Here is a 23,536-nt window from a genome sequence, read left to right on the forward strand (position 1 = left end):
TCAGTTCGTCTCAGAATCTTCTCATCTAAGTAGGTAAAGAGAGAGGGGCAGATTAAGATGCCACTTCTTGCTGTCTCTGAATTAAGAGTTTTAAAATTCAAAGCACATCAAAGCATGTGCTTATGCCTCCTTTCCCTCCTTCCCAGAGTGGAGCCCCAGACCTTTTGAGAAACTTTAGAAAATACTGCCTCACTCCTTATTCAGCTGAGCTTGTGGCAGAATGAGCTCGTGGGAGTGTCGTATCTCTCACGTCAGTTTTTGAGTTTTTAGTTCTCAGTTTTATTTTTCTGTACTAGTTGCAATCTGGTGCATAGCACTGTGAAATAATTGAACATGACTTGAACAACACCGTGGGGCTGAATTGATCACCGCAAGGCAAATCTCCAAAAAGAAATGTGAACATTTATTTTTTCCCCTCTCTGTGAATAAATATTTGGGGCTGTGAAAAAGTAGATTCCTGAGGTGATTTGGTGTGTTGGTAGAGAGAGCACCTGTTCTCTGGGTTAGTCCCAAGCCTGGGTTATCTACTCCAGACTACGGCTCTTCCCAAAGCATGTTCCAGGAAACGCTAGTCCTTCGATGTGCTTCACAATCAAAAGGATGTGAAATAAAATGAAATAAGATAAAATAAAATACTTGGCATTGGGTCATGAACACTTAAAACTGTGAATATGATTTCCACTTCCTGGAGTCTCACAACACTTAGGTAGCTTGTAAAAAATATTGCAGTGAGGACGAAAATCTATTTAATTTTCAAAACCAGTGTTTCTCAGAACTGCTAGATTAATCAACTTCTTCTTTTGTAATTATCTACTACAATTCCCCGAGAACTTGTGTTCTAAGAAACTAATTTGAGGGAATATCATAGTTCATCAATTTCTAGATGCTTATTGTCTTCATTTTTTTACACCTCTAGAATTGGGATTCTTCTTATATTTGATGATGTCTTGGCTTCAGTGAAATCTGGTATTTCCCTAAAAACTTTAACGTCAGATATGAGTGCCATTTTAGTTATGATTAGGCTTATCGGAGGGAGACAAAAATTCAGAATGATCGTGGCTTAAATAACATAGGAATTGGTCTACCACCAACAAATCTGGAGACGGGTGGTCCGCCATTAGAATTGCACTCCATGGTGTTGGAGACCCAGGCTGCTTCTTTCTTGTTCTGTTTTCCAGTCTTTATAGCCAAGGTTATATCATGGTTCAAGAAGGCTGCTTCCATGTCTATCTGTACACATGTAATTTTGGCTAGCAGGAAAATAAAAAAGATCAATAAAAAGGAATAAAAGTGAAGTGATTTGTCTCTTGAAGAAAGTTCTCAAAAACTGCCAATGACAGTTCTGCTTATATCCCAGAGGCCAGGACTTAGTAAGGTGGCCACACATAGTAGCCAAGGGGACTAGGGAATGCAGTCATTTTTTCTGAGCTGCATGTGATGAGCTAAAATTGTTATTTCTATGAATAAAGGGAAATCCTATGAAAAGGGGAAGGATTGGAGAATTAGCACCACCTGCCATAGTGTGATCATGAAATATTGTTATTTGTAGATCATTAAGCAAATTACCCTATAAATAGAAACTAGAGAAATATCCAAACTAATCCTTCCAGAATTAAAAACATGAAGACAAAAATTGTTGAAGATGAAAAATTCATTTTGCCATTAGCAACCAGAAAATTAGCCCTATCCTCTCCAATATCAAACAGTTTAGAAGAAATTTCTTATATTCATGGCCTTGGATTTGAAGGGCAGAAGAGAATAATATTCTCTGTTGCCTTCTTTTGATTCTCAGGTAATTCTGATTATCCAAATTTAAGTGGAGGAAAGTGCAGCCAGAGATAGAGGTGGTCACTCACATGGTGGATATTGTGGAGATATGGGCTCAGAGGAAGAATGTCCAGAATGTCCAGAATTTGACTAGAGTGTTCTCAAGCTGCTCTGCAGTTATACTTGCATTACTCTGAGAGATTTTGATTCAATTAAATGCAGGATGTACTGTAAACAATTCTCCAGTGATCACCATTGCCTTTAATTTTTATATTCACAATATTTTTAATCTCTGATTTTAAATAGAAATATTGAAGCAGGGAGACTGTTCACATTTAACCTCAAATTTGACTAATGTTAATTTGGAAATACGACTAGATTATGATGGAAACTTTTTCAACCTTAGAGTTAAAAGAATTAAAAATGCCCATATGCCACAGTGTAAATCTTTTTAAAAATAAATTTCCATCTTATTTAAGCCACGGTCATTTTGAATTTCACTCTCAGCTGATATTCTTGATTCTTTTGCTTAACGAAGCTATCCTTTGACACACACACACACACAAAGTATATATTGAAGCCAAATTTGTGTTACCAATTCCTAAAAGCTATTATTCTGTGATTCTTACCTTTATTTATATGCCTTAAATACACTCTTGCTTTACAGGGGCATGCAATAATTATGGAATAATGGGATATAAAATTTGCTCTTTGCTTATTATATCAGATTATCTGATATCATAAGGCAAATAAAATTGTAAGATGGCATGTGCCTGTTGATCTTCAAATCCTATGGGCTTATTTTTAGGAAAAGCAATATTAAAAAAATGATAAAAATTCTGAAAGATCCAATAGGTGAGCTTTTTGAATTGGATCTGGCTTAGTGGGTTGGTAAATATGTTTTCAATAAAAATGTCATTTTATTTGTTATTTTTCTATTGCTTTATCTTAATGAGAAGGATTAACCATTAATATTTTTTTTAAGCAGTAAATCATAAAAACAACAAATCAGACTGGTATTTATAATTTAACTTAATGAGCCTGTGGGAGAAAAACACTTTTTTAAGAGATGAACTCCACCAGTTAGATCTATATTTCCTCATTAATATGAGCTATTTATTGGATACCTCCTATGTACGAAGCATTCGGGTAGGTTTTGGCATATGGAAGTCCAATTCTAAATTCAACCAGGCTGAAATGTGTTTGAAGTAATAGTTGTATCTTTATTGCTTCAACAGAGTTGAAGGAAAGTGTCCTAGCTATTTTATTAAATTATAAAGTGGTAGAGTAACAACCAACACTGCACCTGTTTTTCTGGAAACTTGAGACCACTTAGTACTATAAATATTTAAAAGCACAAGGCAATGATAATAAAATTGGAAGGTATTAGTAATTAATAAGATAGGTGTATTTCCATCGCAACTAGAAAGACTCCTTTGGAGAATGAATTTATCTCCCTGGAACTATCTATCCAGAGCAGTCAATTTATTCTGCTCCGACCCTAGGTTTCTGCAGAGTGCTCAGTCTAATGGCATAAAGATCTAACATCACCTGGATTTCCATGATACTGCTCTTAAAGGTATCATGCAGGCACTCTACTGTGATCTGCTTGACATTTTCTGTACTTTTCTTCCATCATCTAAATAGGAGTGTTTTTAGTAATGGAACACAGGATTTAATAACTTTCTTATTGGGTGATAATAGTTTCTTTAAATCAAAATTGAACAATCTCATTAAAATTCGAATCTGTAAATATTTTGGAGGGCTATCTTTTCAAGCTGACATGTAAATTCCAAATCTTCCTTTAGTCTCTGAAGCAATTATATACGTGTCAGAAGTAATTTTGTTTGCAAGATACTGGATCAGTAGCCCAACTTGTTTAATGGAATGCATAATCATAAAACTTTTAAATAGGTAAAATTTTAGTTTTTATAGACATTTTACTTCTGTTGCAAAATATCGATGTATTTCTGATAAAGTAAGGAAATGATAAATGGAGCTTAGTCTTAAGAATTCTAAAGCCTGGATCTAGTTTCAGGGATATTTCTTATTTAACCTTAACATGTCATTTAACTTTTAGAAGTTTGTCTCCTCATCCATAAAATAGAGTAAATAATATTTGCCATGATTATACAACATAGAGCTATCAAGAAGATAAAATATTGAGAAAAAAATTGAAAACCTTAAAGCACTCTCAAAAATGAAGTATGCGAATGTGTGTATGCTTAAGTGATAAAAATTAATAAACAAAATCCTTATTTGGTTTGAGTCATTATTTATGGAAGTGAAAGTTATCGCTCTTTAGAAAAGTTTGGGGAAAAAAACAGGGTATTGTGTTTGAGATTTTCTTTGAGTGACTTGAACAGAGCAAGGTCCGTAACATTTAATTTACCTTCGTGGAAAGACAGCAGCTGAAACCGACTCTGTCAGGAGGTGAACGTGGTTCTCTGTAGACGTAATGCGATTCTACATTTGGCATTCCACACTTTCAGAAGCCCTTTTTGATCTTCAAGGATTTTATAACTATCAACCAATTCATCCCAGTTTTGTTTCCTAATGGCCAGGGTAAGATCAGTGCTCCCTGGGCCTCTGAGTGTATGCGTAGTTGTCACAAATGCATTGTTTCAAAATTAATTCCATACAGAATCGCCCTCTCTCACATAAGAAGGGACATAAAAGTAAGTGTTATTTCTGAGGCCAAATTTAAATAACACCATGTCATCTTTCATATGGGTGACCCAAACTCTGAATCAAGATGATAGAAACATTGACTAAAATTATTGCACTGTATGGCAACCCAGAAACAATTCTACTTCTTGATCTTATGATTTTGCTCTATGTTAGGATTCCCTGCATTGAATTATTTTTAAACACATATGACATAGAAATCTTACACTACTAATCCCTTTCAGGGATGTCATTCAGAAAACATGAATGTATGAAATAAAAATATATAATGATAAACATTATAAAATAAAATATAATTATAAAATAAAATTGTATTATATATTATATATTATATTATGTATTATAATATATATTATATAATTATAATTATATTATAATATAATTATATATTATATATTATATATATAATATTATATATTATATATTATATATATAAATATTATATATTATAAAAATATATAATGATAAACATTATAAAAGACCATGGCATTTTCTTTTATGGTTATTGGGATACATTTGAAGAAATCTGACATGTCTGCCTCTCTTCTTTAGGCTTCTTTACCTGCAACAACTGATCTTCCAGAGTTTTTTATTGCTTCTTATAAATGGCCTGGATGGACTCATGGCCCATTGGATCAAAAAAATTGTGCTGCATCATGGGCATTTTCTACTGCAAGTAATAAAGTCATTTTAGTTACTTCCTTATAATTCTCCCTTTAAGTCGAGATTCTGGGGCAGTAATTAAAAGGTTTTGAAATTTAGAATATCTAAATATTTACATTTGGTCAATTAAAATAAAATTGTATTTAGACCAGAGAAAGCAGTCAAAGCATTATATAAAAATCCACTTTCACTCTGAAAATTGGTCTTGATTTTTAGGGTGTAATTTTAAATGGAGGATAAGTCAAAAGAGCAACAAAGAAAAGTTGCTACAATTTGTTTGTCCTTTGAGAGTTAAGGCCAGATGATAAGAAGAGTGTAAGATATGTCTTTATTCATAATCTTATCTGTAATACTAATATGAACTTAAACATACCTATATAATTCTTATATTCTTTTCTTTATAAATTTGCAGAAATATATCTCATTATTAAAAAACTTTGATGTAAAGAAATACTTCAGAACAAAATAATAATGGGTTAAATGGATTTTATCATTTTAGATGAAAATGAATTTGTGAATTTGTGGCTTTTGACTCCAAAGGAGGAAGAGTAGCTTCCAAATTAGTATTGCTGTTACTTCCAAAGTGTAAGGAATACTACTTTTATAGTTACTTTCATATAAATTCACAAGTCCAATACATCAATACTCAGGTTAATCTTAAGATTTGGTCTCTAAGTTAATCTCAAAGGAATGTTAATTATATTCCAGCAAATAACTTACGCCTGACATGATGTTGATTGGCTACTATCAAAAATCTTCATAAAACTATGTTCTAGGCTTTGAAGGTAATTCCAAGAGTGCTCAGAATTCTAAAACCTTGGCACAGAAAGCTTTGTAAAATAGAGACATAGGTTCGCAGAGAAGCTAGCTCTGAAGGCTGATACTATCTTGGACAGAAAACTGCTGATATATGTGTTCAAATATCATTGCTTCATAGTATTAGCTAGTTTGTTCTAGAACCAATACCTTTGGCCAAGCTTACCTCTGGAATGGCATTATCTATTTAGTCTATGCTACTTCCTACTCCTCTAAAACAAATGCTTCCTGGATTTCTGATTATTGTCCTCACTTTATTAGGGATACACGTGGCAGACCCACTTGAGCCTTGTTTCATATGGGTAGGGAGATATTTAATCAGATAAATCATTTGTCATTTTATGTTCATGTGGTTAATGTATTATACCTCTTAGGTGATCTATAAGAATTTTGCTTTAAATTGAAGTTAGACCAGTATTTCTGAAGATGTCTTGGGAAAGATGTTGCTGATAGTGAGAGTAACTTGCTAGCCTGATTTGGATGGTGCATTTTGGTGTCCCCACCCCAGGACACGGTTCCACTGATGGCCTCAGGCCAGGGCTATGTCTGGATATGTCCCCCTACCTAATTCACCAAAACACCAGAAAGAGGGTTTTCAACACTTTTGTGGTTTCAGATGACATGGTTTTATATTGTGTGTATTCAATATGACAAATCAGGCTCATGTTATTTTTTTCTAAGTGTGTTAAGCAAAGAAAATAATAAACTAGGTTCTTTTAAAGATCCAAATAATTATGTCAGAAAGTAATAGTCAAAATAAGAAAAACAATGTTTTTCAAAGAAGCTAAATCTATTAAATGGAATAAAGAAAACATTTAAAAATAGACATATATAAAAACAATAGTTACGCAGCCAAATACAATTCAAGGATGATGTCAGAAGCTGACGAGGTGAAAAGAATTTGAAATGGGGGAGGGGGATGATGATGTCACAGGCAAATGTAAAAGTAGAATAAATAAGCAGGGGAAATGATGGAGTGTGTCTCAGAGGTAAAGGCCAATTACAGTTTTCAAAAGGAAGGTGGAAAACAATTCACTGAGCTGAGTCATTCTTAAATATTTCAAGTGAATTTGGATTAAACATTCACTGAGATTCAGAAATATCTGAGAAGAGCAACATGTTGTGTCCCATTGGAATTTAAAATATTCATCCTTGAGTTGAAATATACAGATTCATGGGCCTGGGAGGGATCTTAGAGGTGACATTTTTCAAGCCTTTGTTTTTATAAAAGAGTTACAAGTAAATAAAATGACTTACCCTATCTCAGAAATGATCCTGGAAGCCAGGTTACTGATTCCTTGACTGCTGTTGTCCCAAGTAGTTTTTGAACTAGAGAAATAGTTACACTAACATTTTCAAATTTACATTGGTTCTGAACCCTTGTACTGAAAGTCAAAACATCAAAAATTTTCTATTTTCTTCTATGAAAGAGGGAGTTATTTTCTTGAGACTAGCAGAGGTGAGAGTAGAATGTCATCTGCTCTTACGAAATTTATCCCAGCACAGTAAGAGGTGGGAATCGAGAAGGAAGTAGGAGGTTATAGATTGAACAGATATTGAGCATTTAAACTGTGCCAAAATTGCACTACAGAATTGTACATATGCTGAGTTACATAAAAACCCTGTACATACAGAAATATATATGTAAATGAATTATTTAAAAATGAATTATTTTAGAATAATTCTAAATTAGCACCTTGAGAAGTTCCAGTATACAGACAATTTTGATGGGCAAAAACTATAACTTCTTCTGAGAAAATTGGATGGATAAAAGAAAGTTTACAACTCTGTTGCCTTTAATTAAAAGTAACTAAGTTTAAATATCAAGAACAAACTAAACCAGCCACCCAACAACAACAAAAATTTGTACGAAATTTTTTCCATGATCTCATCGTTCATATTAGTGTATCATGATAGTGTAGTCAAAAAGATAACTTAAATAGTTTTCTGCTACTGGTGGATTAATTTCCCTAGTTTAGTATTCTGTGAGGGTAGCATTGTGATTTTTGTTCATCGTTGTAATTTTTAGTGTTTAGTACAGTGCCCATCACCTAGTAGGCAGCCAGTAGATATGTGTTGGGAAAAGGAATGCACAGATTAACAACAACCATGGAATTTTGTATTGTTATAAATTTATATCAAGTATAAACAAGGTGAATTCCATGTGTATGTAATTTAGGATCATGATTTTCAAAAGTATTATAAGGATAAATGTGTGCTATGTAGTTTTTAGATATTTTATAAGATTCATATTAGTATAGATTAGCTTATGAATGGTTTTCAGAATATTTAACCTAGATACCATTTTAAAAACCAAGGATTCAATTCATTTCAGTATATTAGATTAACATGGATGAATTTCTAGTTAGTATTTCAATAAGTTTTCCTGATTTCCTCCTTTTAGTTGCACTCATTTCAAAAGTTTTATGTTTATCCATGACTATACGTGAGCTACAAGAGTTACAAATGTAAATAAGATATGATTCTTATCCTCAAGGAGTTTCACCTGACAGATTTCTTAATGAAAAATTCATGAATGTATAGAACATGAAAGGCACAAGGGACTAGAAAAGCCTTTGAAGTCAATAAGACAATTGAGCAATACCAAAATTGGATAAAAATTATGACAGAAATTAAGACCCAGTTGACCTTGCTGGAATATGGAGATATATTAATGACATTGGCTTTAATTTTAAATTACATTAAGTTCTGAAAACTAGGATTCAAAAAAAGGGCTATTTAAATTATTAAAAATGCCATGTGCCATTTGAATATTAATGAGTATTCTCTTTGAAACAGGTGTGGCAGCTGACCGAATAGCAATTCAGTCCAAAGGTCGATACACAGCCAATCTATCCCCTCAGAATTTGATCTCCTGCTGTGCCAAGAACCGACATGGATGCAATAGTGGGAGCATCGACAGGGCTTGGTGGTTCCTGAGAAAACGTGGGTAAATAGCTGCCCAACATATATTTCTAGGATTCTTATGAAGTCTGTTTGGGGTTAGAATAAGGAAAAAAATAAATTGCAAGATTTTTACTAAAAATATGTAGATGCTACTTTTACGCAAATGTGTGCATTACATTTAAATATGCACTATATTTGGTATCTACTAAGATTATAAGCTATTGGAAGCCATTATTTGAAGAATGTATATATTCCTTCTAAATTCTACTAAATTCATGAAAAGACTCAAGTAAGCATTACCTTCTTGTTGCTCTGAGCTAAATGGCTCTGCTGAGCCCCGGTGGGAACAGACTAGTTGATACTGCTGATACCTCTGATGAGTCTTTCAGTTACCCAGGTAGGTGAATAATGCCAGGTGAAAATTAGGTTGAGAATGAGATGAATAAAATAGCAACATCATTGAGTGTCACTGTCCCATTTGATGGGAAAAGGCAGGCTGTATTTCCCTACTTTTGTGTAGTCTGATACGTACTGCATCCTCATAGCTACTGTAAAAGCTAATCTACTTAAAAGCTAAATAGGGTAAGGAAATTGCAGCTGATAGCTAGTAGTACACATATGTACTTCTCCCCTGTCTTTTTATCATCCATTGAGTGCTCTAGGTTTGCTGTAGAACAGTCAGGTGCTCTGAAAACATGGATGTCAGTTATTGATGGGTGGCAACGAATTTCTTTAAAAAAATTTCATACATTTTGCTTAATAACGTAGTGCTTAGAATGAACAACTTGGGCTGATCCCTTCCTGGTATGGTAATGATTGGTTGGCTTCTATTGTGTACTTTGACAAAAATTAATACCCTTGAGAAGCTTAGAAATATAAATTAACATTGAATCCCAACTAAATCTTACTGTGTTGGTCTGCTTAGGTTACCATAACAACATACCATAGACTGGGAGCTTAAACAACAGGCCTTTATTTCCCATAGTTCTGAGGACTGAGAAGTCCAAGATGAAGATATTAGCTGATTTAGTCCTGGTGAGAGCCCTCTTCTCATTTGCCTTCTTGTTGTGTCCTCAGAGGCAGAAAAAGAGTGCTAGTATCTCTTCCTCTTCTGATAAGGGCACTAATGCCAGTGTGAGGGCCCCACCTTCATCACCTCATTTAAAGCTAATTATCTCTCAAAGGCCCCCTCCAAACACCATCACATTAAGTGTTGGGGTAACACAATTCAATCTATAACATTCATTATCCCAAAGCAATACCTTTAAGGCAAGAAATTTTGAAGTGTTTATAGTCTTTAATGACTTTGCTTTCATCACGCTCCTTGCCACAGATTCTCTTATTCTGTTGAACACTATTGAATTTTTCTGAAGCAATCCTATTGTATACCTCTATGGCCAGTTCAAATTGAATATATATAAAATCAATTTTATGGTTTATTTTCCTTATGATCTTCTATATTTGATAAATTATGTTAGTTTTGGTACCAAATAATCTGTACTGTTTATGTCAGTTTCAAAATCAGAAATCAAAATTATTTTATCTTTTGCACAATGTATGTGTCTGATAACTTTCTACTCTATTAACTTTTCACATTATCTTACTGTATAGTATTTCTCCCAAAATATCATGAACCACAGAAACATAATAATTGGAATCTTATGTAAAGGTATTTATAACTCAATTAAAGTATAAAAGTAAAATCAAAATCAAAACAGCCTTAATTACAAAACTTCTATCATCAATCAAAATACCCCATCTCAACATAATAAAATAGTTGCCTTTTTCACATTAAAACTTGGCTTCTCTACATTATAATTATAGGTGCAGGATGAAGTCCTTCCACTATTAATATTACCATAGATTTTACTGATAGTCACTTTTCATCTTCAGGAAATTCTGTACTGTAGATAAATTATTTATTAAAATGGACTGAAATGAGACATTTAAAATTATAGTAAAAATGAGGGGGCAGGGAAGAGTATAATATATTGAACTGGTATGTTGGAATTAATCCACATTTTGAAAGTTTCACATGTAAGCAGTCGGGAACATTTATAAATGTATAATTCAGTAAAATTGCACATAGATAGGATATTATGGCATGTTCCTAAGTATTACTTCTTTGCTTATTCCTCATAGACTGGTATCCCATGCATGCTATCCGCTTTTCAAGGACCAAAATGCTACCAATTATGGCTGCGCCATGGCAAGTAGGTCTGATGGGCGGGGAAAACGGCATGCCACAAAGCCATGTCCCAACAACATTGAGAAATCGAACAGGATCTACCAATGTTCTCCCCCATACAGAGTCTCCTCCAATGTAAGTCTAAATGGCAAGAATTTACAATGGTTAACTTTCTCAAAAAGATACAGCTCTACCGTTATTAAAACTATTTAAAAACTATTATATTCTAAAATAATGCTAGTTTTCAGATATAATTTTTTATATTCTTAAAGTGTCCATTAAAGACTCTCAGATTTCTGATCTTTGTAATATTAGCAGCATGAATAATTACATGATATATATTCACATACTTAACAAAAGCTAAATCAGACCTTTATTCACTGACTTTTTGGTGGTAGGAGCTCATTGTGTCAATCCTTTGCCTTAGTCCACGAAATAATTGAAGTAGACGTCGACATAATGGGAAAATGACTCCCTTAGATTCTAGTTTTTCATGTTGAAAGTCTGGACAAATTTTACTCCATCATATCAGTGTTACCCAGACCTCACTTTCAGAATATCTGAACCTTCAGTGGCTTTCAGTTACCTACAGAATACGGTTTGGCATATAGGTCTTCTGTGATTTGGTTCTGACCTACTGCCTATACAGACTTTTGCCCTGCCTGCATATGCCCCTCCACCTACTCCGAAAGCTCCTGGTAAATAGGACTACTGTCTGCTCCCTAGCTACATCATGCTCTCTCATGCTTCTCTACTTAGCCAGGTGTTGATTCCTCTGACCCATGTGGTTATCCCACTTATTTCCACCTGGTAGAGTCCCACACATGGGTCAAGACCGAGGTCAAAACTTCATCTTCTCTGTGACCTTATCTTCACTCCTACGTAGGATTACTTTTCCTTTTTGTTTGCATCTCTGGGAACTTTGTGCTTATCTCTATAATAGTACTTATTATATCATGATGCAATTAGTTGTGCTACTGTCTGTCTACTCCACCAAAATGTAAATTCCTTGAGGACAGGCACAGGGTCAATACTTGTTTTTGTCCTAGTTTTTGGTATATACTCTGTGATCAATGCACAGATATGAACGAATGAATAAATGAATGACTTGCCTTTTTACTAAGGGCTGCATCACACAGTGGGTAACAACATAGACATATTTATATACTATAGCCACACTGAGGAACCTCACTAAACAATCATCTGGTGTTTTCATGATCAAAAGAATGGAGATGACACAAGTCTCCACTGATAAAACAGAGTTAATTATTTTTTATTTGTGACAAGAAAAAGTTATTTTATTTCCTCTTCATTCCAAAATTATTACCAGTGGTAAAAGTCAATGAAACAAATGGGTGCATCTTGTCTTTAGGAACTTGATCAATGTAGCGTTTCACAAGTGAGTATTTCAAGGCATGATTAAGAGTAAATTATAAGTGGTCAAGTCACATTGGGTTGTATAATTCTTAAACTGATTATACAGCACCTAACATTATACACTAACAATAGGTTTAGTATGCTCTGATAACAATGTTCATTGATACTTTTCCTTCTAGGAAACTGAGATCATGAAAGAAATCATGCAAAATGGACCAGTACAGGGTAAGCTGGAGTGAAATGCAGTTGGTTCTTATTTATTTCTTTAATAAACAATATTACCTTTTAATTCATGCAAAAGGAGCTTAATAAAAGAAAATTTTTACTTTTAGAGTGTTCATAAAGGTTCAACAGTTCTAAGATCAGAGCAATTATAGGGTATATGTTTACCTAATACCTTCATTCTCTGCCATTTTATTTTAAGAAGACAGATTCATAAGTTGAATTCCTAAATATTAGTGACATATTTGATGGAAGTCTGCTAAATCTTTCCCAAAGTGATCATGGGCCAAACAGACAGTCAAACATGAAATGCTAAGTGGTGGAGTTCATTTAATTATTCAGTCATATTTAAGAATCATACATAGTATTAGAAATTTCCTCACCTTCATTTTAAAGGGATTAGGTAATGGATTGGGAAAAAATCAAGCTTTAGCAGTAGAAAAAATCTAAATATTTTCCTTTTCCATAAACTCAAAATACATTAAATAAGCCAGTGTGATTTTTGTGTTTTATAAAATGCCTTCTATTTTTATCAATTTGTAAATGTGTTATGGATAGTAAATTAACAGTAAAAAAATAATATACTGACTTTATATTAACTTTGATTTTTAAGATATTATCTCTGATATGTAGTTCCTCTGCTTACCCATTGAATTTTATTTTGCACCACTGCAATGTATGAAGTAGATAAGTTTATAGAGTATATTTCCTGTACTAAACATTGCCTTGAAGAGCATAGAATAAACCCAACAAGGCCTAAAATGGAAATTCAGGTTGTGAACATGTGAAAGGCCCAAAATATATTATCAGTGTGGTGGAATGAACCAAATAAATTTAAATTAACCAAAATTAAATTTAAAACATTTGATATATACCAAAGGAATTATTGGCCAGCATCTGCTTTTGCTTTTCTGAATGCTAACCTAATTAGTACTGGTTCAACATCTAGCAGGAGCCACAGATTTTGAATTTGTGGTGGAATAATTTTTGTTGATCATTATCATCACTTAACATTTATCGAGAAACCAGAGCTTACACTAAACATGTCCTGAATTTAATTCTAAAAATCCCGGGACCTTAAACAAAACACGAACAAATGAAGAGAATTTTTTTTCCTTGTAGTTATGTAACTTTTAGTGGCTGTTAAAAGACTGTGGGTGTCATATGTGATTTACGTGCGTGCTTCAGTAAGTTAAGTTCCTGTGACAAATTTAAAGGAGCACAAGCATTGGAAGTCAAGGCTGAATTCAAAATTCCACCTTTGACATTTGCTACTTAAATGACTTTGGGCAAGTTATTTAAGCTCTCTGAATCTTCAAGTCCATTGTAGTACTGTTTCAAGTTTCTGTCTTCTCTTTTAATCAGTCAGAAGAAATTTGGATCATAATTCTATAAAGTTGACAGCCCCGGAGGTTTATTTTATCATCAAGTACTTAAATGTTCATGAATTTCCCATAATGAATCATAAATAACCAAAAGTAAGAACCACAGTAAGAATCAAAGATGAACATTTTGCAATGGTAAAGTTGGAATCCAAATTACTCAACACATGTGTCAGGAACGTACCTCCCGCCAACTTGAGCCGGAGCAGGAGATAGAGCTGCAATCAAGGTGGGCTCCCTCCTGCCCTCAGCCTCGTTATAATGCTGTGTAGTAAGTTTGCTGCAGTTTTCCGAAAGTAAAATTGCACTACAGTAACTTATGTAGTTATATCTTTAGGGGTTCATCAAGTCTGTTTTGGTGTCAGAAACTGAAGCAAGGGGGCACCTGGGTGGCTCAGTTGTTAAGCGTCTGCCTTGGCTCAGGGCGTGATCCCAGGGTCCTGGGATCGAGCCCCACATCAGGCTCCTTCGCTGGGAGCTTGCTTCTCCCTCTCCCACTCCCCCTGCTTGTGTTCCCTCTCTCGCTGGCTGTCTCTATCTCTGTCAAATAAGTAAATAAAATCTAAGAAGGAAGGAAGGAAGGAAGGAAGGAAGGAAGGAAGGAAGGAAGGAAGGAAGGAAGGAAGGAAAGAAAGAAAGAAGGAAGGAAAGAAAGAAAAGAAAGAAAAAAGAAAGAAAGGAAGAAAGAAAGAAAGAAAGAAAGAAAGAAAGAAAGAAAGAAAGAAAGAAACTGAAGCAAGGAGCCACCTTCAAGTTCATTGCGATGGTCTCTCCCCCATGCTTCTTCAGTTGGTACTGTTTCTCAGCAGTGAAGCGTATATGTTACTTCTGGTGCTTAGGGAGAGTTGAGTAGAGCTGAAGGGGGTCAATGTTTCTATAGAGAAGAAAAACCACTAGCACTATCTTCACATTTATATAAGTGCTGGTTGACTCATCTTGCTGTAGATGCAATCTGTCTGCACAGCATCGCCTGGGCTAACATACAGCATTTTCTCCTCTCTCAGTACAAAACAATGTAAAAGGCGATAGAAAGCTAGATAAATAACACTGTGCATTCTTCTAAAATCTGTAGAATTAAAAAAAGTTTAGGTGCTGAAAAGAGAACAGAATAAGATCTGCACAAAGTACAGTTACATAAATTCTGAAAATCCAATGGGAAGGTATTTTATTTATTTTAGAGGGATGTATTTTTAAGGTAGATCAAGAAGACTTAACCTCTTTTGAGAATATTTAAACAGCATCAGAAAAGGCATGAAACAACAAAGGAAATGGAAGGTGGAACACTAAAAAGTTATATTTGCCTTTGGAGTAGAATTTTCATTTTAGGATCTATCAAATGCTTGTGACCTTAGTTTTTATTTTATTTAAAAAACATGTCAAAATAATATAGACAAGCATTGTGCACTTATTAAGGTATACCTACCTAGTCCCAACTAAAAATATTTTTAATTCATATCTTCTAGAAATTTAAAGTCTTCACCCCGAATTGTCCAAGCCCTTCAACAAGGCATCACACAATACAGAAAAGAAGTAATCTAGGTGAGGGAATGAAGGAGAACTTTATCAAGTAAAAGCTCTTACTTTCTAAAGAATACAACAGTGGCTTAGCTCTCTGGAGCTGGGAGGATGAAATCTTATAGTATTCTTTTGCCAAAGGTTTGCTTTTTATTCAAACTCACCAAGGAAAGATTTGTATTTACTTCCAAGGATTAAGAACAATTACTTTAAGCCCTGTTTGCTAGGTTCACCCTTCACTGCTAGCTAAATTGGAGTTTTAAGAGTTTCGTGGTGAAGTCCAAGGTTAATGGAGAAACAGCAATCACTAACCAAGTGGAGTGGGGCTGCTCTGCAAGGGTCTCAATTCCTGGTAACAATGCCTCTGTCAATTAAGAATAGACGGTGTTTTAAGGGTATAATGTGTACTTAAGTAATATTCTAAACAGCTAAAAGCTGTTTTTATAAGAGAACAACAACAAAAAAATTGCAGCAATTAAATCAAGTAGAAAAGAAAAGTAGGCTGAATTGCGAAGTCCCTTCTTAGATTCTCCTTCTGGCAATTTAACCATTGATTGTTCTGTGAGAATTTCTAGAGATTTTTAAAGAGATTTGTTTAAAACTGTTTCATTATGTTGGGTTTTGTTTTAGCCATAATGCAAGTCCATGAGGATTTCTTCCATTATAAGACAGGGATATATAGACATGTTACCAGAACAAATGAAGAGTCAAGCAAATATCGAAAGCTCCAGACACATGCCATCAAACTCACTGGGTAAGGCAAATTCTCAAAAACCTTCACTTAACGCTTTTTGAAAATGAAACTGAACATATGTGTATAAAGTGCATACAGGTACCAGAATTCTCCTTGGTATGAGAGAGTTCCATACAAATTAAAAATTATCCAAACTTTGTCACTATTAAGTCATTATTTTAAAGTCTGGTTAAAGGGTAACTCAACATTCTGGAAATGATGATCATTTCCTGTCTCTCAGTTATGAGTTTGTTCTAAAAATCTATTTTAAGAAGAAGGGAAATATATTATTGGAATAAATTCTTCATATGGTATAAGCAGAAGGGTACAAATCCAAAGCATATTAGGTTTTGGGGAGAAGGTTTTAGATGGAATTACAAATGGTAGCGATTAGCAGGGAGAAAGAATAGGGTCACCTTTAATTCAGTACAAGATTATTTTTTGTATTTCTGTGAGCATTTTAGAAATTACACTTATCAAATTGTGAGTAAAATACATTCATCTCTGCCAGGGTAAGAAATAGCTTCAAAATTGGGGTGCATTTCAAGAGTAAGTAGCTTCACAAATAGACTGTACTCAAAAGGACAGTAAGGTCATTTGAGACCACTTTCCTAGTGCCTTCTCCAGCTCATTCTGACTCTTCCCTGTCTTTGAGCTATTTCTTGTAATGTCTCAGTCCAACCTCAACAAAATGCTATAGGAAATGTTTCTGGGTCTTTTTCTTTCACTTCCATCCAAAACCTCACTTTTCTCACTTTGCCATCATGGTAAATGACTTTGTTCCTATTGAACATGTCCTTCTCTAAATTTGATTGAGCCTGCACTTAAGCAACCTCAACTCCATCCAAACTGCTGCCTTCTTCTTACTAATCTTTGAAACATTCTGAGTCAGTTCTAAGGTATGTAAACATGTTATTTTCTGTGATGTCACTGTAATCATCATCCCATCTTTATTTTATTTATTTTACTCTTTTATTTTTTTTAAAAGATTTTATTTATTTGACAGAGAGAGAGTACAAGCCGGGGGGAGGGGGCGGGGAGGGCTGAGGGAAAGGGAGAAGCAGACTCCCGGCTGAGCAGGGAGTCCAACACCGGGGCTCAACCCAGGACCCAAGATCATGACCTGAGCCGAAGGCAGACACCCAATCGACTGAGCCACCCAGGTGCTCCTATATCTATTGATTTCTTAACAAAATGAAGAAATTTATCATTCTTATACTTCTCCCCACATCTCTTCCTCTCATACATTTTATATTTATTAGTACTGTTATGATTTTTACATATTACAGGATTATAGAATTTACATTCTGCTCTGAAACTATAATACTAATAATTGTTTAAACTTCATTGTGTATTAATAGAGTCAGTGATAAGCAAATATTTTTATGATGGCTTTTCTGTCCTTGAGCTTAATTTTTATCGGTTATTTTGTTGAATAATTTTGTTGAATTATTTTCCAGCATTTCTTCTTTTTAAATTTATTATTATTATTTTATTTATTTTTCTTTTATCAAGAAGGACTCTTAATGCCTGCGGTCCCTAATTTCATACATGTTTGAGAAAGTGTTTGTTTTCCTTTAATTCAAGAATAATATTAGGTGTAAAATTCTGGGACTACAGTAACTTCAGAACTTTGCTGTTGTTGTTCCAGGGTTTCTGACATTGAGTTTTCCTTCAGAAAAATCTCTGGCTAACCAGATGTTTCTGACTCCTTAGAAGTGACATGACTTTTTCTGTTAGAACACTCATACTAACTTTGTTTCTTTCATCCTTGAATTAAATCTACTTTTTAAAGTATATATTATACATATGTTGGATCTTCTATAACTCCTATTATCTTTTTAATAACATTTATATTGAAAATTTCTTTGTGAATCGCTTCTCAGCCTCTTGACTAATATCAAGTGTAAAGTTCTTTGTGTTTTGCTGTATACGATTTCTTTCTACACTGTCCCATCTATCCTTGAACATTTATTACATTTGGTGTTCATTCTTCAAATGGCTCTTGCCTCTGAAATGTGTTTTTTAAACTTTTTTCTTTTCTTTTTCTCTTGATTGTCCTTCAAACTCTTTGAGCTATGGGCTACAGAGTTCATGTCTGTAATTTCTTTGAGCCTATGTCTGACTTCTCTAGTTTTTTGAATAATTATTTTTGAGCTATACATTCTTCATGATCTTTCCCTGCCTTCTTTTCCAAAATTTAATCTTGAATTTATGCATTTTACTCTCTATCATGTCCTCTCTTTCTAGCCCACTTTCTCTACTGTGACCTCAAAATTTCCTCAGCCCCATACATACTATCAATGAATTATATGAATTATGGCATTCAGTCTGGCCACTTAACCGTCCCTCTTCTTGATGCTACACTTCCTCTCTTATTTAATTAAAATGCCATGGTGAATCATTATATGCAGTCACACACTCTGGACTCCTCTGCCCCTGCTTCGTTCATCATACTTGCTTAGCAAAATCTCAATTCTGGTTAAATTCTAATTGGCCTATTTTAAAAATATATATATATTGTGTTTACTTACTTATTTTTTAATTCCAGTATAGCTAGCATACAGTGTTATATTAGTTTCAGGTGTACAATATAGTGATTCAACAGTTCTATACATTAGTCTGCTCATGAAGATAAGTGTATTCTTAACCCCCTTTACCTATTTCATCCATTCCCCTATCCACCTCCCTTCTGGCAACTGGCAATTCTCTATATTTAAGAATCTGTTTTTCTTGTTGTTGGTGGTAGTGGTGGTGGTGATCTCTTTTTATTTATTTGTTTTGTTTTTAAAATTCCACATATGGGTGAAATCATAGAGTATTTCTCTTTCTCTGACTTATTTCACTTAGCGTTATACTCTCTAGCTCCATCCATGTCATCAAGATTTCATTCTTTTTTCATAGCTGAGTAATATCCCATTGTGTGTGTGTTTATGTATGCATATATATGCACATTTTCTTTATCCATTCATCTATTGATGGATACTGGGACTGCTTCCATATCTTGGCTCTTGCAAGTAATGCTACAATAAACATAGGAGTGCATATAACTTTTCAAATTAATGTTTTTGTATTCTTTGTGTATATGCCCAGTAGTGGAATTACTAGATCACATGGTAATTCTATTTTTAACTTTTTGAGTACCCTCCATACTGCTTTCCACAGTGGCTGCACTTGTTTGCATTCCCACCAACAGTGCATGAGGGTTCCCATTTCTCCACATCCTCACCAACACTTGTTCCTTGTGTTTCCGATTTTAGCCATTTTGACAGGTATGAGGTAATATCTCTGTGGTTTTGATTTGTATTTCCCTGATCATGAGTGATGTTGAGCATCTTTTTCATGTGTCTGTTGGCCATCTGTATGTTTTTTTCAGAAGGTTTCACTTTATTTATAACCCCAGATTTGAAGCAGTTATTTAATACTACCAGAGAATCATATTCTGGATTCCTATTTTGCTTCCTGCCCCTTCCTTCAGTTGATTATCTTTTTTTTTTCCCTTGAATTCCCAATAACTACACCCTTGTGTTCTTAGCTCATAACCCTGAATTCTGTTTCAGCAAAAAAATTAAAGCAATCCAAGAACAAACAGTCAAATCACAGATACCACCTACCCACATGCTTTCCCTCATACTCTTTCTTCCCACTTCTTACATAGATAAAGCATCCATGCTCCTATTTAAATCCCTCTTGCTACAGTGTAGACCCCAAACCCTCTCCACTATTCAAGAATATGCAGAAGCAATTTTCTGTTTTTTTCTCTGTAATGAAAAAAATTATTTCTGTCACCATACAAGCATGCCATTATTTCTCAAATATTATGAAAAAATTACTTTCAAGATTACCTGGACTCATTTTCTTCAATTCTTCTCTGCCCATGTTTTCTTAAAGCTCTCCATCATTTTTCATTTCTTCTCTCCTATTCACAAAAATATTCATTTTATGTTTATTAATGGTTCTCTCATTGCTATATCCATCAGTCAGAATCCAGACTTGCCCATCCCCTCCTTCTGATTTTTCTTTACTGGCTCTGACTTTTCAGTCAATTTCAACTAGTTCCCCCCCCCCCCCCCCCCCCCCCCCCCCCCCCCCGCCCCGTACTTCTACACTTCTATAATTCTTACTGTCGGAAGGCCCCAGACTCAGTTCTTGGTCCTTTTCTCCCTTCTATTCTCAGTCATTGCCTTATCAGTCTCTGAGCTCATTCTGGCTTTGAGTACCATGTACGTCACCAACTGAATTGATATCTCCAGCCCAGACCTCTCTCTTGAGAGAGATCGCCTATATTCCATGGGCTATTTGTCATCCCCATCTGGATACCTAATAGATGATTCAAATTCAGCACTTCCAAAACTGACCTACTGATCTTCCCCTTTCTTCTTGCTGAACAGCATCTACCTTTTCTATGTTAATTGATGACAATACATTTTCCATATGGTCTAACTGGAAACCTTGGAATCCTTAGGATTATCTTTTATTCTTTTTCGTGGAACTCACTTCCAATGTCAGAAACTCTGTTGGCTCTTTCAACTTATATCTGGAATCTCACCACTTTTCATTGTCTCAACTACCACTACCCTTGCTTGAACCACCGTTACCTGTTATTTTGTACATGGGTCTTCCTGTATTTACCTTTGCCCTCAACAGTCTGGTCCCAATAGAGAAATGTTCCTTTTAGAACATTAGTCAGATCTTGTCACTCCTTTGCTCAGAACTCTACAATATTTTCCCATTTCCCACAGAGTAAAAGCCAAGGTCTTTACAAAGGCCTACATGATCTGAGGACTCTCCAATGCCCCCCTCAACTTCTGATCTCAATTTCTGTTAATCTGTATCTTGTTCTTCCTGCTTTGGTATCCTTTAGTGTTCCAGGAACCCATGCCCCAGGTCTCTCCCTCTGCCTAAAATGCTTTTTATCAGACATCCAATTCCTTAGTTTCTGTGTCTCCATCTACTCTTTGCTTGGATCTCATCTTCTCAGTGTGATTCCTGACTGTCCTATTTAATGCTGCTACCTGCCCTCTCCTCCAGCACTCCTGAGCCTCCTTACCTGATCTATTTGAAATTTTTTTCGTAACAATGACCACTTGCTATCATAAAATTTAATTTAATTAGCATTTTATGTTGATTGTGATTTCTGTCTCCCTAGTAGAATGAAGCTACATGAGAACAGGTGTCTATGTTATTCATTAATGTTGCCAAACCACCTAATACAGTGCTGACCCATCATGCATTTAATGCTTTCTCTATTAAACAAAAAGAATTTTTTTTTAACCTTATGCTCAATGCTTGTTCTTATTTAGTCGTCATCTTTAAATGGAGCAGCTCTTTGTTGCAAATTAGAGTGAGGGGCAGTTGGAAGAGAGAGCTGAGGCACTCAGCCTCTTTTTTTTTTTTTTTTTTAGGCACTCAGATTTAACTGAAATTTGTGATTCTTGGGCCCATGCTCATCAAATCAACTCTGCCCCCTTAGTTCACAGCCCAGAGAATTTGGTGGGACTCAGAATATCTTGCAAGTGTCTTTGCTGTCATATGCTACTCTTTGCCTTTATTTTTGCTTCCCTTTGCTCCATATTTCAACCATTGTCTCTGGTTTAGCCAGGACTTAGGCAGCCCAGTGGGCTTCCAGTGTCGTTTATTCTTCAGCTGACCTCCCTTGGGTGTAGTGAGAAGGGATTGATATAATCTCATTGCTGTGGCCTGCTCATGCCCTTGCTATAAAGATCTTGAGAGGTATTTCTGGACTGTCTTGCATCTTTTAAAGGGGAAAATGTATTTGTTAAGGCCTGGAGATGAAGGGGGAGAGCTGTGATCAGTATTGTTTCTCAGCATTTACTTGTGTTTTGCTGCAGAACAAAATGTTTTTTTTATGATTATTCAAAGTTGTTATTTGGGATTATGGTTGTTTGCTTGGTTCACTGAAGATATAAAGAAGTACTGAAATTTTAAAATCTGTTTTGCTTTTTCATTCCTAATTGTTGAGTTATTTTTCAGGAAGGCAAATAGGATACAAAACTAGAAATTCAGCTCTGCTTTAGCTCCATTTTCTTTCAGTTTGAAAATCATATTCCTTCTAAACCTCTCCATCCTATATGTTTCAGTATTAATTTTTGTCTTTTCTAATGATGTTCTTGATATGGAAAAATTTTCCTACCACATACCTGATGATTGAAATGAGGTTTCTTCTCATTTAGAGAACTATGAAAATGCCAGCATTGAGGTGGAGACTCTTAATTTATTAGAACTGATCGTTCATCATCTCTACCACCTGTTTAGACATGCTGGTCATGTTTTCTTCACTCTACTCCTAAACTCTTTCATGCTGGGGTTGAACAAGATATAAATATGTTTATATTTAATTACATAGACACTCTTTGTGTATCTTCCATGTTCAGTGTGTCAGTTGCAGTAATGTGTTCACTTTTATAAACTCCTAGGAATTTAAGACCTTTATAAATTTACCTCACGTGTGTGGCAATTAGCAAGCCTTATTCTGCTAGTAGGCAAATTAGTTTTTGAGAATATGTTTATTTTTCAGAAATATTTTAGGTCATCTGGGCATTGTTAGGTGCCTTGGAGCAGTAGATTTTAATTCATTTCTCCATTAGTAATTCCTGATGGTAATTACTGCATTCAGAAAATTAATGCATCAGTGAATTAGAGAGTAATCAAATAGCCTGAGTGAGTTAATGTTCCTTATCAGAAAGCTTAATATTCTCCTATGAAGTACCTTACAAATTTATCACAACAAATTCTATTTGCTGCCCTTTCTGTAAAAGACAAAGCTATTAGATTTAACTTACTTGAACAAATGAATTTAAACTTCTATCAAGTGCCCAGCAGTGGGGAATATAAAGAGGATTAACACATAGTCCGGCTCTCAAGGAGTTAGGGAATGAGGCAGACACATTCAAAATTGACTGTAGCATAAGGTAATAAAAGCTATATATTTCTATGTGTATAAACACAGAATTGTGGTAGGTAGAGAAACACTTGTAATGACTTTCTTTGCTCCTAATAATCAATTTTACGTTACTCCTCTCTCTTCTCTTTCTAAAATGTTTGTCCATCCTCATTATGGATACTATGTTGTAAAAGATTTAATTGAATAAAAAATGCTGTCACCTTTGAGATAAGGCATTATTTATACACCAATAAAAAGAAGAAAATATTATCACTTAAACTAAGAAACTCCAGTGATTGTTAGATGTATTTCAATTTTAGCGATGTTAAAATGTGGGGGAAATGTGTGTCTTGCTATATATATATATATATATA

General features: G+C 34.6%; 1 protein-coding gene across 1 annotated transcript in view; it reads left to right on the forward strand.

The window, feature by feature from the left end:
* The window catches only part of TINAG (tubulointerstitial nephritis antigen), an 87,331-nt gene that overhangs the window by 22,226 nt on the left and 41,569 nt on the right, over positions 1-23,536 (forward strand). Inside the window, exons 5-9 of the mRNA XM_002923073.4 lie at positions 5,008-5,131; positions 8,734-8,884; positions 10,984-11,164; positions 12,586-12,631; positions 16,156-16,279. Coding sequence (XP_002923119.2) covers positions 5,008-5,131; positions 8,734-8,884; positions 10,984-11,164; positions 12,586-12,631; positions 16,156-16,279 — 626 coding nt within the window. The remainder of the gene's footprint in view (positions 1-5,007; positions 5,132-8,733; positions 8,885-10,983; positions 11,165-12,585; positions 12,632-16,155; positions 16,280-23,536) is intronic.

Source organism: Ailuropoda melanoleuca, chromosome 19, assembly GCF_002007445.2.
Source record: "Ailuropoda melanoleuca isolate Jingjing chromosome 19, ASM200744v2, whole genome shotgun sequence".
Lineage (NCBI taxonomy): Eukaryota > Metazoa > Chordata > Mammalia > Carnivora > Ursidae > Ailuropoda > Ailuropoda melanoleuca.